Source organism: Engraulis encrasicolus, chromosome 7 (assembly GCF_034702125.1).
Source record: "Engraulis encrasicolus isolate BLACKSEA-1 chromosome 7, IST_EnEncr_1.0, whole genome shotgun sequence".
In the NCBI taxonomy this organism is placed as follows: Eukaryota; Metazoa; Chordata; class Actinopteri; order Clupeiformes; family Engraulidae; genus Engraulis; species Engraulis encrasicolus.
Genome location: NC_085863.1, coordinates 56,092,724 through 56,111,131, shown reverse-complemented (window position 1 = coordinate 56,111,131; position 18,408 = coordinate 56,092,724). Strand labels below are relative to the sequence as shown.

Here is an 18,408-nt window from a genome sequence, read left to right as displayed (position 1 = left end):
TTTTTTGGTCACATGCGTGCCATTCACAGAACATATTGGGTTTTTTTGAGTGTATTATTATCAATCTATGCAGGAATTCAAACTGGAATTGGAATTAACATGGGATTGATATTACCAAGGACAATTTCTCAGTTGTATCTCTCAGTCGGAGATAAGATGAAAATATCTGTTAAATTCGCAGACATACTCCGTTATCTTTGCTGACATGGCACATTCGGACAGGGCAAAAAAAAATCTGTAATCATTACCTTACCCTAATACCTCAGCCTAAAAATAAAACCACAGACAAGTACAACCAAAAAATTGTTTGCCCCTTTTGGTAAATCAGGAAACTTTATTTTCAGATCTGTGTAGATCCCACCTGTCATGACTGGGTCAATGACGCTTCAGCAGTAGGCCTGGCACACGTCAGAGCAGCGTAACAACAGCCAGCGCCACTATTGTATGGATTTTTTGTTTGTTAATTTTTCACTGGACTATCTTAAAAGCATATTCATTGCAGCATATCAACCACCAATTACTGATTAATTCATGGGCATAGATGCCGTTGCGCCACTTGACGTCTGAGCCCAAAACAAAAAGTCTTTGACCAGACTGTTCCTCATGGCTGTGGCAAGTTTCTCTTTATTCTGCTCTCCTGACGACCTCATTTTTTGCAGCACTGGAAAACAACATAAAAACAAAAAGTGTAACAGTGGAGGGCCCCATACTGGTAATAGTTAAACAAAATGAACACTGATAAAAGTAATAATATATTATGTTGTCAGCAGGGCTCTAAATTAACACCAGCCAACCGGCCAAATGCTGGTGAAATTTCAGTTTGGCTGGTAGAAAAGACCAACTTACTAGCCACTTTCACCCATTAGTAACTGTATCTGGCTAGTGAGATTAACATCTACTAGCAATTTTGGCTAGTGATGAAAAACGTTAATTTAGAGCCCTGGTTGTCAGTAGTCTAGCCAAAATGACTATATTCACTCAATATGAAATAATGATGAGAAGATCAGTCATGCAACCATCATGCTTTGTGGTTTGCTTGTGGGTTCAAACCTGAGGTTTGAAAACAGGTTAAAAGCACCATACAGGGTTTTTTTGTGTCATTTTGAAATTGTTAAAAGGACAATTTGAGAGGAAATGCATGTCGCCCATCATCAGAAAACATTCATATCCATAGATAACCAACGGGTCAGTGCAGAGCCATGACAGTAAGAGTTAGGCTAATCCCATTGACCTCAGTCTTACACAATAATGGTGGCTCGTGGAGCCTTTGACTCACAGGTCGCTATTGACATAGTTCCAAAGCAGTTCCAGGGAGTGGGCGCAGAACACAAAAAGTGCGATGAAGGTAAATATAATTCATTTTAAGTAATTTTTCCTTCAGCTTTGGGTGTTGTATAGTGTTATAAAGCCGGCTCCGCTCAGCGCTGCATTTGGAAAGTTGAACTGATTTTGGACGCCAGCGACCGGCGGTGTCCCATTCAAATGAATGGCAAAGCATCACGCTAGCTTTGGCTGTGGGGGGATTTTGAACTGGACTGGCCGCGCAGGCCAACGCTGTCGGTGTGAAAGGCCAAGTAGAACACACCAGCCGAAACTAAGCAGAAAGACCTCAATCGTCTCGCTGCCGTTCCACCACACTCTAGTGTGGAGCCTGCCTTAGTCTCTTGCAAACAGAAAGCTACTGCCTAGAATGATTTGAATCTACATGAGGCATATCACTAACCCACTTCCTGTACCTCAGTTGCCACAACTCTGACTACCATGGCTCTGGGTCAGTGGTTCACTAGCCATTTTTTTCGAATCTCAAGATGGCAGGGGAAATCAAATTTGGCAGACTGGACGGGCGTTTAGCATGGATGGGGCATTTAGCATGCTAATTCTGAAAAAGTAATACATACGTGTACTTCACCACGCTATTTCTATCCAAAGTAACTTATAGTTAAGTACAGGGTATTGGTTACAGTCCCTGGAGCAGTGTAGGGTTAGATGCTCAAGGGCACCTCAGCCATGGAGTGAGGTAGAGAGTGGAAGGGTGGGATTCGAAATTGCAACCCTCTGATCCAAAATCACCTTAACCACTGGGCCACGATTGCCCCCTTCAAATCATTGACCGTGATAAAGACAACCTATTACATGTTAAGGCAGCATATGTTTTTTTTGTATAATCTTGAAGTCTTTTGTTTGTTTTACCTTGAAAATTCTATCCCATCTAGACAGCAGGGCTAGCATGGCAGTGCACACAACTACCACGATCCCAGCAATCATGGCATCCCTGGGAAATTTCATCACCTTATCTGTGGCACAAGGAATGCAAAAAAATACTATACATACATATATACATAATAAAAATATGACATCAGAATCATGTACAGAAACCAGAAGTGTTCATAACATTCACAAAATTTGCCCGCGTAGTCATTTTAATGGGCCCGCGTGATCATTTAAAATGTCTATTACAGTTTATATTTTGGCCCACTGTGAATTTGAGTTTGACACCTCTGCCCTAATGTAATGTGCTTAGTTATAATTTTGTGCTGCATGTTATAATTGTTGCACTTAGAATTCGGGAAGAAAAATGCACTAACTCACCTTGGCCTGAGTACATTGAGCGCATTTTAGGCTATTGACGATGTCCTTGTTTGTAATTCACTTTAGATGAAAGTGTCTCCTTAATGTACGTAATGCACGTTTTCATGGGGGATTGCTGGGGTTTAGAAAAGCTGTGTATACAGATGTGTGCATGGACGAGAAGCTAAATGGGGTTCTTTAGAAAGTTGAATGTACTATGTTGAATGTGTAATGTACAGCTGTGCCATACTACGAATATTTTCATCAACACAGCAAATTTCAATCATGCTTGTCATTCCATTAATAATGCTTTAACAATTAAAATTATGTATATTTTCAATAACAATACAGTATTACAATGGTTTCTGACTGCCTTCCCATTCTGTAAAAAACATTTTTGATTCAAACAAAAACCTCTCCATGCTAACAGAAGACACTTATACCCCAATTCTGGCCTGTCAATGGCTATCAGTCTGACAGCCTGTGACAGCTTGTATGGTAGGGTTTTTGGGAGGGTTTAGCATGATGTCATGTAGAGGGAGGACTTTGCAGGGGGAAGTCGTTAGGAGTACAGAAACCACAGAAACACGTCATTTCATCATTACACAATTTTCCGCAAGCTTTCCACAACTCGATATTGCTCAAGATTGTACCAACCTGTGACTGTGACCTGAAAGGACTTGGTGGTGGTGGTGCCCTCCACAGGTGAGGAGGCCGTGCAGCTGTAGAGGCCCTCGTGGAGCTCCCGTTTAAGCGTTGTCGCGCTGAGGCGAGCCGTGACACCGTCATCTGTGGCAACGTAGCGCCCCACTGACAGGTCAAGTGCCTGGCCATCACGGTGCCACACCATGGTTACAGGGGGGTTTGCGCGAGAGTCACAAGACAGGGTCATGTCACTCTCCTCCTCCAGGAAGAGCTCGTCTGTGCCAGACAGCTCAGGGGCATCTGGGTGAGAAAGGAAAGGTTAAGAGTACAGTAAAACTTGGTTTAGACGCGTCCTGCAACTTCAGCCTACGTACACAAACAGCAACCACGCCCCCTCTGCAGAGCTGAAATTACTCCTTGCAGCGCTGAACGTATGGTTCTCCCGGGCTGTATTGTCTGTAATCTGCCGCCACCCCCTGCTGACAGTGCGTCTCCTGCAGTTGCAGGAGGAGTCTGAATCAGGCTTAAGGGCCTCCGCACATCGGCGCCGACAAAGGATTGATTCAGTAGTTGTAAAGAAAAATCTGGTCATTATTGTTAACTAGATTGTATTCTCACAGAAAATGCTGAAAGCAGGCTTGCCTTTTGGGGCAGAGATGAGCAGTTTTATTTTTGATATTGTGGTGACTTTTTTATTAACCCACATTGCTAATTAAGATTATTAGCTGGGCCAATAAAATAGTCCATAACCCAATTTAATTAATAAGACTTAATCTGGGCTATTGCCTGTTGCACAATGGATAACCATCTTACCCGCTATCTGACTCGTGTATGTTTACCATTTACCAATTAATACCCAAGTATTTATATTATTGTTATCACTATTACATACTTAGTTATTATTTAGTTAATTGGGCTCAATCAGCCATAAGCATACATTACCCATCTTTGTGCAGGAGAACAGTGAAGAAACCAGAAGCCAGGAAATCACAGGAGAAGACGAATGCCATTGCCATCAAGATTACCAATTTATTGTACATTGCAAGTGAGAGAGCATAGTAACTAAGTTATTACAATTAAGCATAACCCAAGTTCCTAACCATGGTGGCCAAATGCCCCATGTGTCCCAATACCATAACATAGCGACTTGCTAGCACCAGGGCAAAAGGCCCCAGTGTGCCAGCAAGCACCCTATCCCCAAGACTCTCGCCCCAGCTCTCTCCTAAGTGTGAGAACGGCTTGTTGTGAGACAGAGCACGAGGCCCTGCTCACAACCTCACCTATCCTTACCGCAACCGTTCTCTTGAACTGCATCTGAGAACAGTATTTAAACCCCACAAGTGTATTGCATCATGTAACAAACATGGTCAAAACATCAGTGCCTCAGTACAAGAATACATTCACAAATATGGTCAGTTCAGCCTCTAACTGACTAAGTCAAATATGGAACTGGTCACTCCATGGGTCTACCCAACTCACTAACTCCAGCAAGTGGCTGTGTGACAATCGACACCTCTGTAGCTAGGTTTTACGACAGCAGCTGTCTTTGGTGGACCCACAGAATGTCTCTAAAAGTGTATTGCTGGCAGAGAAGCACATTTGAGAGCAAAACCTCTGAAATGAAGATATTCTTCATGTGAAGATATTGTGTTAATTTCCAATAAATAATTGTAAATATTAATGAAGAAATGTTGGCAAAACTACGACATAACGCCCCTTTTGAAATTCAAACCGAATTTTAAACCTTAAAATCATTTTTTCATTAATATTCTGCATGAAACCTTTTGAGCACTAAAATGTACAACAGTCAGTCAATAAAATATGAAACTTCCTTCAAAGTTGACACTCTTGTTAACCCAAACTTTTCCCCAAAGGAAATTAATAAAGAATTGCCCCCTTTATTGAACCACCCACTGTTTGCAAACCCATGTGAATATTTTCTCATTTTGAGTGTGTGGCCCGACAGCCTTTAATGAATTTATTCCTGTAAAATCAGAATCAGTATGTACCTCACTAAATGTTGAATGCAACTGTATGCAATTCACTTCAAAACCTGAAATCAGACACTTTCTGAAAATAATAAAGTAATCAGCAAATTAAATCAAGGAAATAATCAGTAAATATGAAATCAATGAAATAAAACAAAAAATGTGAAATGAATGAAATAATGAAAAATGTGAAATCAATGAAACAATCTGGTGTGCAGTATACCCCTAACCTGTCTCAAGGAAGTGGTCAACTAACTAATGTCCATAATGTCCATGACGCCATCTTGTTGTTGCCAGACCAGTCTCTCTCTCTCTCTCTCTCTTGTCCATCGCTCTGTCTCTCTCCAGTGAAACCTCCAGGTGAGCACTGTCCGAGCCTTGGAAACACTCGGCCGAGCCCCCTGCGGAGAAGGTATCACGAGACACCCCCTACAATTCCAGTACCATTCAGCTCACATTTCTCAGTCTTTCAGCAATCTTTCGACGATCTCTGGTACATTTCTTTTGCACCCATCCGTGGATGCTGTCATCAGCTCCTTGCCTGCATGGCACTGTGGCAATTTCCTCAGCGACTCTCTGCACTCCTCCAGCATTTCTCTAGCTGGCAGGATCCAGTCCTGGCATTCGTGCCCACACCTGCCATCAGGTCCAACTGACCTCAGCTCCTTGAACTCTGTCCATCGAAACTCCTGGAACGTCTCCTGACGCCCCTTTGTCACTTGAAACAAACTCAGTCCACTTTCAATCAGAAAGAAACACCTTATTCCACAAAACGACAGTCGTTGATCCTCCAGAAACAGCAACAGATCATCTCAGCAGAGACAACCCTTTCGATGACCTCGGTCCAACTGTCCAAGTTGAACTTTCTCCCTCACTTGGGAGACAGCTCAGTCCTTGAGAGAGATTCCCAGAGAGGCAGAGAGATCATCCACTGGCAACCTTCCATGATGATTGATCCTCTTCGACCACTCCTCAATTTCCACCTGTAACTACAAACCAATGTTAGCACACACCCAAATTATTTCACCACTTTCAACAATCAGTGTATACACTTCTCCTCAACCTATATGATGTTGTATGCATGTATGGTGCATTCTAGTGAACTTGTTCATGACCTATAACACTTCTTTTGGCAAAATGATTTAAAATTCCTACACTCTACCCCCCTTCCACAGAGAATAGAATTATTTTCTGTGGAACAGGTCAACTTCTCATATCTGAGAGGTACTTAGTGCCTAATGCAATCTCACAAATGCTTTGCACGCTTACAGTATTAAAACTCCAAGTCTCCAACGTTAACCAAAATAAATAAAATAAACTCCCCAAAATAAAATAAAACCCCAAAAGAAATAAAAATGAACTTTCAAGTGAAACCAAAAATGAATTTAAAATATCTGCAAATAAAATCCTAAAGTGTGTTGTACTGTATGTACTCAGCAATGTCAACTATACCTACATGTCAACTAACTTCAATCTTTATGCTTGATATTTAATGTTGACTTAAGTATACTTGTGTGCAAGTGCATCAAACTTCACATGTCAGTTCTAAGTAGTAAAATGAACCAATTACCCTTGTGGGCAAAATAACTCAAACCCCCAAAATAAATAAATAAACTGTGAAAAATGAAATTAAATAAAACAAAAATGAAAAAGGAAATGAAACTAGAAATGAGAATGAGTCACCGCTTTAAGAAGCGTTACCTTAAACTCTCCTACCATATCAAAGTGTATGTGCCTTTCATTCACTCTCTGTCTCACCCACTCTGTATGACCAGTCACTCCATGCCCCTGCAAGCAGTGTCCTTTTACGACAGGTCGTAAAGCGCCATCTTTAGCTACTGAAAGGGAGAGACACACACACATCTCTGGTTATAACATGTGTTATTACAACTGCTAAAAAGACTCCACTTAGTAATGTTAAGAGAATAATTAGAGCTATCAATAGCAGTGACTCAAAAATAAAACCCCAGACATCTAAGATGATGTCCCCAACTGAAATTAAACTTTTAAAGAAATAAAAACAAACAAAAATCCCTCCAAAGGAAAGAAACTAAAAGTTAAATAGACTCAATGTGTTCAGTCTATGTGTTACTGTATTTTTCCATTACCATTTTTCTTCAGATTTTCCTAATTTTAAGTTACTTAACAAACAACAGACATTTACACTCACCACAATGGAAGACTCCACACCACCTTGTCTCTTCCATTGCCTTCTTTCAACAAGCATTCACTAGTCTTTCTCTATAGGGCTCTCACTCACTCAAACTTACCAACACCAGGTGACAAGACAAGACACTCACTTCTCACCCTCAGTCATCATGGCCCAGCACCCTGTAACAAGATTCTAGACTCCTGCCACAAGATGAGAGAAAGATCACAAACACTGAAATGGTCAATCAATAGATGTTTACTTCTCCGAACAACTCTTCATTGACAGAGACAACTCGACTAAGAGTTGACCTGTTTCAGCTTCCTGACCCCATTGAATGATTCTAAACCTCATCCAATGCGATTGCGGCTTCACTCGCCCAAAAATCCATGTCCCTAAGACATCCGACTAAACGATGTGCCGCCAACACCGCTCTCCCACTTACCAATTTCTTTTCTGCGAAACCGTGGCCACGTTTCGTCTTAATACTTCCCCAGTGGCTTCCCACTTCTACGAGTTATATCATTCCACAGTAAAAAATAGAGTCTTTGTTGTTTCATAATATATATATTATATTACCATAACTCAAAATAAACCTATACAACACCACAAAGTTGCCTACCAAAATACACTCTGTACTGGGGTAGTCAGCGCACGATGTACACAGAATAGCCCAGGACCAAGTGAACTTGCTTTGAGAATTATAACAGCTCATTAGAGTCTTATCTTATACTGTGGAATGGAACCCCTAGCAATCGCCTTCACCGCTTTCACACAGCCAAATTGGTAGGATACCGGCGCGTTCATATCCATCTTTTGTTGTATAGGCTAGCATTACTTCACTTTTTCCACTTTTTTCTATACCCCCAGTTTAGGACACGACAAAAAGAAGTTCAGAGAGGCAAAGACCTAGGACTGGTGGTCATTCCAGATCCAGTATGATGAATGTCTGCACATTTCAAGGGACCCGTCTGTGCAACTGAAAAGGAAAGCTTAGGCTCAACTTAAAATCTATTCTTGTAGTCAACATAACACCACTTCATCAATATTAATTAAACTACACAGTAGTACCATAGTTGACCACAAGAACAGAACACTAAACAGTTGACAGAAGAAGTACCCAATCAATCTGCAGATTCAATCATTCAAGATAACACTTAACCCCATAAATATGTATGTATGTATGTACTTGTGTATGATACATGTAGCTCAGCTTTCGTTACATTCCTATGACGTGGTACACTTAACCATAGTGGAAAGCAAGTTTAACTTCTCCATAATTAATTTTACCTTATAAGTTAAAAGTCATACGGAGGAACAAAATTCAATGTTACATTTTACATCTTTGGCGAAGTGCACCTAGTCTCTTTTCTTTAGACTTCTGAGCTTTCCATTTTGTGTATGTGTGTATTCTATGTATGTACATATGCATTCTGTCATGACTATATCAGTGTTGCAACTGCTTGTTACTGTGGTAACCAACTCCAATGTTTGAAAATTAATTTCCATAAACTGATTCTATAATTAATAATGTATTGTATATTACACTAAACATCCATTCACTCACACATTCAGAGACTCATTCACTTATATAGTAGTCTGTTTAACAACTCTGCCCTTAAAATTAATATGACACCCTCCCAGGCCTAGGAGGCGGCCATCTTTAAATAGCTAGCACACAGCCATTCTGCCTGCAGAATAGACTATAGACAAGCTGGCAACAGCTGTCGTAAAAGGTCGTAAACCTCCCCAGTACACAAATAGACTAGAATATTCTTAAACACACTACCCAACTAAAATTTAGTCAAATAGAGATAAAATTCATACTTACAAACTTGCAATGACCCAATGGCACCCTTCTCCGTGGCATTCCTTCTGTTCCTTGTTCTTTTGCACAAAGATTCCTTAAATTGATTTATCTAGAAATAAATCTATTAATTTCCTAATTACCCCATTAAATGTGCACGTGACTATAGCCCATTAAAGTTCCCAACCAGAAAGGAATATATGTGTAAAGAGAAATTGTAATTTGGCAGATTTTCAGTATGAAAGACTTACACTAAAAGTATCTCCCAACAGTGTCTGTGATAGAGCTTTTCACACGTGGGTGTCAAATGCTATAGGCCGCAGCTATAAATAGCTCACCAGCCTTGCCATGCGGCTTATACAGCTTCAAAGAGGGACAGAAAACTCCACAAATTTAGATCTTAACCTTAATAACAACACTAAAACAACAGTAAACAAGTAGCATTATAACAGTTCTTTTAACCTACACTGCAACTTAAATAAACACCTTAAAACTTCATTAGACTTGTGCATGCGTGTCTTCACTGCCCATGCCACAAACTCTTAATTCCTCCACAAATACATCAAATACACAGAAATAACTTATCAAAACCATTAATCAAACTATACTTATCTTCCTCATGTTATGTGTCGTGTCAGAAGGCAAATTGCATCTTTAAATGCATTTTCTAGCAGTGACATGTGCTCTCTGTCCTACTTGCTTCAGCCGCCATCTTGGAAATGACCAAATGGCCCTTCTAGTCACATGGTCAACTGATGTCACAGCTCCAGTGGTCCCCCAAGGGACAGGAAACACCACAGGCCTTGAAAATCTCTGCAATACTGATAAAATCAATTAAGCCACTTGATAACTCACAAAAATCAGTCAAATCACAATTTAAACTGTATGGTAAACATATCAACTCCACTCACCAATCCTGGAAAGAACTTTACTGAAAACAAACAGATAGATTGCTAGGAACTTTTGAGATAGACCTTTAAACAATTTCTGAACAAAATTATTATCCAAAATTATTCAAATTATCTAATAAACTCTCCTGGCAAGCTCTGCCAAATATGTGGTGACTTTTTTATTAACCCACATTGCTAATTAAGATTATTAGCTGGGCCAATAAAATAGTCCATAACCCAATTTAATTAATAAGACTTAATCTGGGCTATTGCCTGTTGCACAATGGATAACCATCTTACCCGCTATCTGACTCGTATATGTTTACCATTTACCAATTAATACCTAAGTATTTATATTATTGTTATCACTATTACATACTTAGTTATTATTTAGTTAATTGGGCTCAATCAGCCATAAGCATACATTACCCATCTTTGTGCAGGAGAACAGTGAAGAAACCAGAAGCCAGGAAATCACAGGAGAAGACGAATGCCATTGCCATCAAGATTACCAATTTATTGTACATTGCAAGTGAGAGAGCATAGTAACTACGTTATTACAATTAAGCATAACCCAAGTTCCTAACCATGGTGGCCAAATGCCCCATGTGTCCCAATACCATAACATAGCGACTTGCTAGCACCAGGGCAAAAGGCCCCAGTGTGCCAGCAAGCACCCTATCCCCAAGACTCTCGCCCCAGCTCTCTCCTAAGTGTGAGAACGGCTTGTTGTGAGACAGAGCACGAGGCCCTGCTCACAACCTCACCTATCCTTACCGCAACCGTTCTCCTGAACTGCATCTGAGAACAGTATTTAAACCCCACAAGTGTATTACATCATGTATCAAACATGGTCAAAACATCAGTGTCTCAGTACAAGAATACATTCACAAATATGGTCAGTTCAGCCTCTAACTGACTAAGTCAAATATGGAACTGGCCACTCCATGGGTCTACCCAACTCACTAATTCCAGCCCAAGTGGCTGTGTGACAATCGACACCTCTGTAGCTAGGTTTTACGACAGCAGCTGTCTTTGGTGGACCCACAGAATGTCTCTAAAAGTGTATTGCTGGCAGAGAAGCACATTTGAGAGCAAAACCTCTGAAATGAAGATATTCTTCATGTGAAGATATTGTGTTAATTTCCAATAAATAATTATAAATATTAATGAAGAAATGTTGGCAAAACTACGACAATATCTCTATCCCTAAATTAAAAACAAACTGCTATTGAGAAAACAAAGCCAAAAGAAATGTTGGAAAAGTCCATCCACCCAGTCAGAAGTTATGTGCCAAACAATTCAGCCATCTTGGATTCAGCCATCTTGAAAGTGTTGTAGCTCGGCGTTTTGGGGATATACCAAATGACATACATGGTATTTTAAGTTGGCTAAGGAACACTGCATATGATATAATTTTGAAAATCAACATGGGTCCGAGTGGGATTCGAACTCACAACCTCCATATCTCTAATCCAGCGCCTTTGCCATTGATACTAAATGACATACATGGTATTTTAAGTTGGCTAAGGAGCACTGCATATAATATAATTTTGAAAATCAACATTGGTCCGAGTGGAATTCGAACTCACAACCTCCATATCTCTAATCCAGCACCTTTGTCATTGATACTAAGTTACATACATGGTATTTGAAGTTGGCTAAGGAACACTGAATATGATAATTTTGGAAATCAACATGGGTCCGAGTGGGATTCAAACTCCCAACCTCCATATCTCTAACCGCACGAATAGACCAGGCACGATGCGATTCAAGCGACAGAGCGATATGCGCGATTGAAGCGACTACAGTATGGCCGTTACAAGCAGAAGGCAAAGCATTCATTCCCATTGGCTGTGGTCACTGACCTCTATACAGTCATTGGCTGTGGCGGCTTGTCGCCGAACCGCGTCATAGAAAGTTGAAAGGATTTCAACTTCAAACTGTCGCGCTCGTCACGCAAATCGCTCTAATCTCCAGAATCGCTTTTGTCGCGCGACTCAATGCAAAGTCAATCACTTCCGTCGCTCGCCTCGCTCTTGTCGCGGTAGGTCTATTTGTGCGGTAATCCAGCATCTTCACCATTGGGCCAAGCAGCTGCCTGCCAAAAGCATTCCAGCTAGACAATATCAGATTGCATTGAAGAGCTGAACAATAGACTTCTAGAACTGTAGTGCAGCTGCTCGTTAAGAATAGAATGTTGAGAGAAAGTGACAGTTGAGATGGAACCCTTTATTGGCAGCACCTGTTGTAAATGGTCTGTATAGCAGTTAGTATGGTGCTCTAAAGCCCGATTCGCACAGGATAAATATTACCTATGGACCCCTGGTAATTCGCAATTACCCCCAGACCTCCATGATTTCTCGGGGCGCATTCGGACGGGATTAATAAACGTCTGTTATTTACTCAATTCACAGACATTACAAGGGGGTACAGACGGTGCGCCTATGTGAAATTACCCCAGGACGTCTGTGTTTCGCCGAAATACAGTAGGTAATTCGCGGCGGAATTATTACCTCACAAATCGCGGACATGGCACATTCGCACAGGACTAAGAACTCAGACATTCTCCGTAATTATTCCGAATTACCGGGGGTCCATAGGTAATAAAAGTCCCGTCCGAATCAGGCTTAAGGCAGACTGCAGAATCAGTAACAGTTTCTAGGTCTTAAGATTATCGTTGTAAAAAAACTAAAAAGAATTGGCTCATGTCCTGTGCACAGATTGAAGACATGAATGTGATCTCTCTAACAGTCTTTGAATGAAGTTTATAGGTTAAACGGTTAAGTCACAAATGGACTTCAGAAGGGCACTTCAAGAGTCAATGGGAAAAGCAATGGGGCCAGCCCTGCCGTTTTTACACACCTGCCATTTAAAAAGTAATGGGAGTTGGGACATGAAACTTTCACAATTTGGAGACATCTCATAGCACTCGCTAACAACGCGTCAACTAAACTTCTAGGTGAAAGTGTTAATGTTTTATGAACGAAAAAGCCTCCTACACTCTGATCTGTAGAGTGGCGGAACCTTGGTTCATGAAGGTTCTACCATTGTTTTCAATGGGGACCCAAACTTGCACAAAATCACCAAAAACGGGAAAACGTCAAGAGACACGGACACGCTATATCAGTACAAATGATCTCCAAGCCGAGCCGGTCGTTTTAGTGTTTGAACGGTGTCTCTATCTCGAAAGGCCTAGGAGGAGATCCATTTTCTATTTTTACTGCCCTGCACAAGAAAGCAACAAAGCAAGCACACATACTTAGAGATTACTAGAATCGGGCCTTGCTCTGCAAACCTGCTTAATAATAAACTGTACTTAGAGATTACTAGAATCGGGCCTTGCTCTGCAAGCCCGCTTAATTACTGTCTTGTCTATGGGCAGCACTGAGTGAAAAGGCGGGCCACATGTGGCCCCCGGGCTTCCAGTTGCCCATCCCTGCAGTACAGTATATTATGATTTTCCCATTAAAGGTCAAGAACAGGTCACTCACAGGTCACTTCCAGCTGCACTGAGCCATTAACGACGGCGTTGTTTTTCAGCTGACACAAAAAGATGGCGCCGTTATCCTCTCTGGACACCGGATACACACACAGCCGGCTCTGATGCAAACGGTTCCCCTCGGGAAGCGACACCAGCAGCCCGTTGCGGAACCACTGCAGCTCCTCCTCCCCAGCAGCAGTGGAGGAGCAGGAGAGGGACACTGTGTGATTCAACTTGGTCTGCACAAAGCCCCCGTAGCCCACCGCTGGTAGCGACTCCACGGTCACAGCTGCTGACACAGAAAAAGCAAATAATGAATATAAACACAACACAAAAAACAATATGTTCAATATGATACGTTTCTTAATCAATGCACGCCGTACCTCCAGTGGCACGCTGTAACAGACTTCGAAAAGTTAAGTACCATAGTACTAAAATACTATGACATATAGGGCCTTTAGTAATGCACTACGACTTGGTCATTGCCATTCTGCTAACAGCAAATTTATAACAGTGTATATTACACCGCACACTGGATACTGTTCTTTTTTCTCTTCATCTTTTGGAGCGAACAATGTGTTTCGCCCAGTATGTCTTCAGGTTTGCTCTGGTGCGAAACGTATTGTTCGCTCCAAAAAATTAAGAGAAAAAAGAACAGCATCCAGTGTGTTTAATTAACTTTTCATATTGATCGTTTTCCTGCGGTACACCTGCACATGGGCAACTGAAGGGTTGTGCACAAGGACTTCTATGTACTTTGAACAAACAGTACAGTACAATACAACAGTACAGTACAGTACAACATGTATTTATAGGCCTATTGCTCAATATCAGAACTATGAAGTTGACTCAGGTGCTGTTTCCACGTAGCAGGATATTTTTTTAGCAGGGTATTTTTTTCTCCTGCTACGTGGAAACGCAACATGTGGATTAAAAAAATCCTCCATTGTAACAAATGCGTTTCAGACCCCTAAACAGGATATTTTTTTCTCCTGCTATTTTTTTCTCCTGCACCTGGATTTTTAAATATCTGCTACGTGGAAACGGAAGGCCAAAACCAATACAAGCAGGAGAAAAAAATATCCACATATAAAAATATCCAGCTACGTGGAAACGGCACCTCAGAGTGCTTTCAAATAAATACACACAGACACACACATTCCCTCATTCACATGCCAGAACTAGAGGCTGCCGTACGGCCCCAACTGTCCAGGGTTCACGTGAGAAAGTGCACGTTCACACACACGCGCACACACTCACGCACGTGCACGCATGCGCACACACACAAATACCAACAACATTGTGTATGACGTGTTGACATTGTGTATGTCAAATTTCTTGCCAATATATATATATTTTTTACCTTGAATTCTTACAAGTGTCTTGAAACACCCCACAAATTATCCACCAGTATCCATATCTTCCCCTAGCTTTATCTGTTTTGTGCATTCATAAAACAACAAGTATACTGGCACTGTAAATGGTAGGCCTAAATAAATCTCTACTTTTGACAAGCCTCAAAAGAGAGCGGGAATCAGGTTTCCATCTGCACCATGGAGCATACTTTCTTCTCAACGTATCACGGGGTAGGGTGAATATAAACAAGACGGGCACATCTCTGAATCAATTAAAGAGGGAGACAAATGCAGTAAATGTACATTTACCTTCTGCTGTGCAGCTGCAGTGAAGAAGGTAGGCAAAAATGGCTGTCCATATCACCCTCATCCTTATTGAAGAGGAAGCTTCTATCCTGGATAGAGACAGTGATTTTTTTTGTATTACTTTGCATGTTATCCATTCAAGTATGCCCTTTAAAAAGACGGACATTTTGAGCACATGTTTCAAAAATGTCATTGAACAATTGAACATGCATTCTGCCTTTCTTCTTCTATTTTATTTTAAGACAGCTTAAGTCCTTTGTGGTATGTCAAGAGGAACCAAATTCCATGCCAGCAGGTTTGCGTATGAAGTTTTCAATTGACGTCCTTAATGTTTCCCTGTATCGCTGTATGAATGATTGTAGTGCCACATACAGTATACAGTAGTACAATATTCTCTAATGTCATTGCAGTCAATCAGATGTACCGGTAATAACATCCTCTAATTTTTAAAAGGGAAGTTGCTTGCCCTATAGGCAATAAGTAACATAATAGGCCTACTAAATATTCAGTAACAAAATATCTACTTCTCCCAACTTTGTTTGAGTACCATCTCCAAAATAACATAATCTGGTGGTAAATCAAACGATTGACATATGGTTCGAATTAAGCATTATTTTTTTTGCTTTCCATAATTCATGTGCATTAAGAAATATTCTTGTATTTTAACATGAAAACAAGACAAAAGGTATATTATTATTCTATTCTATTATTCAGTGTCCCTGAAGGTCATTTCACATGCTCCAGAGTCCATGGGCCTCATGTACAAAGAAGTAGATTTCCTACTTGAATCTTTGAGTAAGTGGAAATCTGAAAAAAAAGCATTTTCATCAGAAAATCCCAAATGTATCAGTCCATGCATAAACAGGTTTCCCTACTGATTCATGTGGTATGTCTGATTTCCCATGAGATTTAGTACACATGCACTTTTTTATGCATGCTTAGTCAGTATTAGTACATTTGAAAATGTTTGTGGAAAGTTTGGCTACTTATGGAGCTTTTTTGTGCGTAAGTTTTGTACATGAGGCCCCAGGGCTACCTGTTGCTATGAGGCTCCATGCTGGAGCACCACGTTGGCGATAAAGGATTACAACACCATATGTACAATAAGCGGTAGGCCTACAGTGATGTGAAAAATAATACCAGTGAAAAACTAGACATGCAAAGAGTGCAGACCTCCACCAAGGAAGCTGTTTGATACAACATTTGATTATGTTACACCCTGTTTTTTCCCAAGTCTTTCTGCCTTGTTTTTGTGGGGTTGGAAAGTGGAATGTCAAAATTCGCCCTATCCTGCGATGGTGAAGAATCTTTTGAAAAATTCCTGGATCTGGATCGTGATTTGGATCACCACCAAAATGTAATCACTTATTCCACAAAATTTCAGCCAAACCATTCATAGGTTTTTGAGTTATCCTGCTGATAGACAATCAAGCAGACAGACAGACAGACAGAGAGACAAACCAACTTACAGACTGCAGTCTTCTTAATGCTTTCAAATATAAACTACACTGAAATACATTCTTATCGATTGGAAGCGGCGCGCAAATTCCAAATAATTGAATAAAGAAGACGAAAGTTAGGTTGATATACTCTTAAATTTCTCTAAATAATCTTAATTTTACTGAATATTTTTCACCCAATTTGTTTAACTGTGTAATATCATGATGTGCAGTGCATAAAGACATTAAAACTGTTGAAGGATTTTGCCCTTCATTTGCATTTTAGACCTATTTGGACTGTACTGGTGGACATAGTATGTGCTTCATCAGCATGTAGCCACAGTTTCACATCTATACAATTTTTACACACTAATACATTTACACACTTTAACACATTTATATGAACAATTATATTTAACCAGTACATTTAATTTAGAGGAACATAATGAAATGTTAAGAACAGCTCTCACCAAGTCCTGAGTGAAGATTGTCCAGAATTTGCTGAGAGGGACGCTAAGGTTCCTCCTGATTCTTATAGAGAAAGCAGAGGCCAAGGCCCAACACACACATTTTGGTAACACCCACTGCCATGGAATTTAAGTTGTGACAACTGGGGTACAGGAAGTTGGTTAGTGACATTATTCATGTAGGCCTATTCAAGTCTATGCAGCGGCTTTCTTTTTGCCAAAGACTAACACAGAACTACTACATAACAAGCAAAGATTGCTTAAAAATGAATTACATGTATACCTTCACTGCCCTTTCTGTGTTCGACCCTCCCTTCCTGGAACTATTTTGGAACTATGTCAATGGCGATCTGTGTGTCAAAGGCTGTGTGCGCCACCATCTTTGTGTAAAAATGGAACACGGAGGTCACTGGGATTAGCCCAACTCTTACTTCCATAACTCTGGGTACACCCACTGCTTTTATTGCCTTTCCCAACACAATAGTCACCTTTCCTCTATCACGATTATAGGCTGATCTTTAGGTGTGCACTCACTGTGCAAACGTCATTAACATGAATGGTTTAGTGCCTCAAGCTAGGTTCAGAACACTGCCCCTTGCATTTAGGTAAAACATTACAAGGATTACACCGTGTTGTAAAATAGAATGTACTCGTTCACACGGCAATTGGCATTGACATTCCTTTGAGTATGATAATAAAGCATGTTGCGGTTTCATTGCAAAAACTGTGGTTACAGTACACAGCTCAAAAAGATAAAAGGAACACCAAAAACAGTGCATTACAACTCAAAGTCAAAACATGAAATCAGACTGTCAACTTGAGAAGCAAAACTGATGAATGATGAATGCGAATCCATTTAAAATGTCATTATATCCATAATGGCAATAAAAGGCCTTGTACAAACGTATTTGGTTTCATTGTTCATTGTTCCCTTTATTATTTAGATGAAAATGAGAAAAATCCGCTTCAAACCAGGATTTTTTTGTTCCTACTTTTTTATTTGAACACCCAAAACTTTACGTAAAAATAAAAAAGTGGGAGCAAAAAAATCCTGGTTTGAAGCTGACTTTTTTCTCATCTTCATCTGGTCATTTGGTTGTCCTTATAGGTCAGATTTTTTGGATATGCTGGTTTCAAACTACTTCTTCCCTTTAAAGGTGCTCAAGGTAGGATTAAAAGTTTAATCACTGTCTCGAGTCAGCCGATGGTTATGTGGATCATTTAGATTTAGTAAGTGAACGATGACTCTCTTCCACGGTCCACTGTCAGAAAACCCCAAATGCAACTTTTTGACAGAGTGGTCTGAACAA

The 18,408-nt window shown here is 40.5% G+C and overlaps 1 protein-coding gene across 1 annotated transcript; it reads right to left on the bottom strand.

Annotated features, from left to right (window-relative positions):
• Positions 1–316: 316 nt before the first annotated feature.
• Positions 317–17,148, bottom strand: LOC134452314 (transmembrane and immunoglobulin domain-containing protein 1-like). The gene is made up of 6 exons (XM_063202668.1): positions 17,102–17,148; positions 15,196–15,281; positions 13,542–13,820; positions 3,226–3,513; positions 2,191–2,294; positions 317–661 (listed from the first exon to the last, which is right to left on the bottom strand). The coding sequence occupies exons 2-6, from the start codon at positions 15,254–15,256 to the stop codon at positions 647–649; spliced, it is 747 nt and encodes a 248-aa protein (XP_063058738.1). The 5' UTR covers positions 15,257–15,281; positions 17,102–17,148; the 3' UTR covers positions 317–646.
• Between the last annotated feature and the right edge of the window lie 1,260 nt (positions 17,149–18,408).

Bases quoted from the DNA above. Each gene is read 5' to 3' on its own strand.
- LOC134452314 (XM_063202668.1), bottom strand. From the start codon at position 15,256: ATGAGGGTGATATGGACAGCCATTTTTGCCTACCTTCTTCACTGCAGC. The intron at 13,821-15,195 runs GTAAATGTACAT...CTGTGTCAGCAG, and splicing joins CTGCAGCTGCACAGCAGAAG to CTGTGACCGTGGAGTCGCTA. The intron at 3,514-13,541 runs GTGAGTGACCTG...TTTCTCACCCAG, and splicing joins AGTGCAGCTGGAAGTGACCT to ATGCCCCTGAGCTGTCTGGC.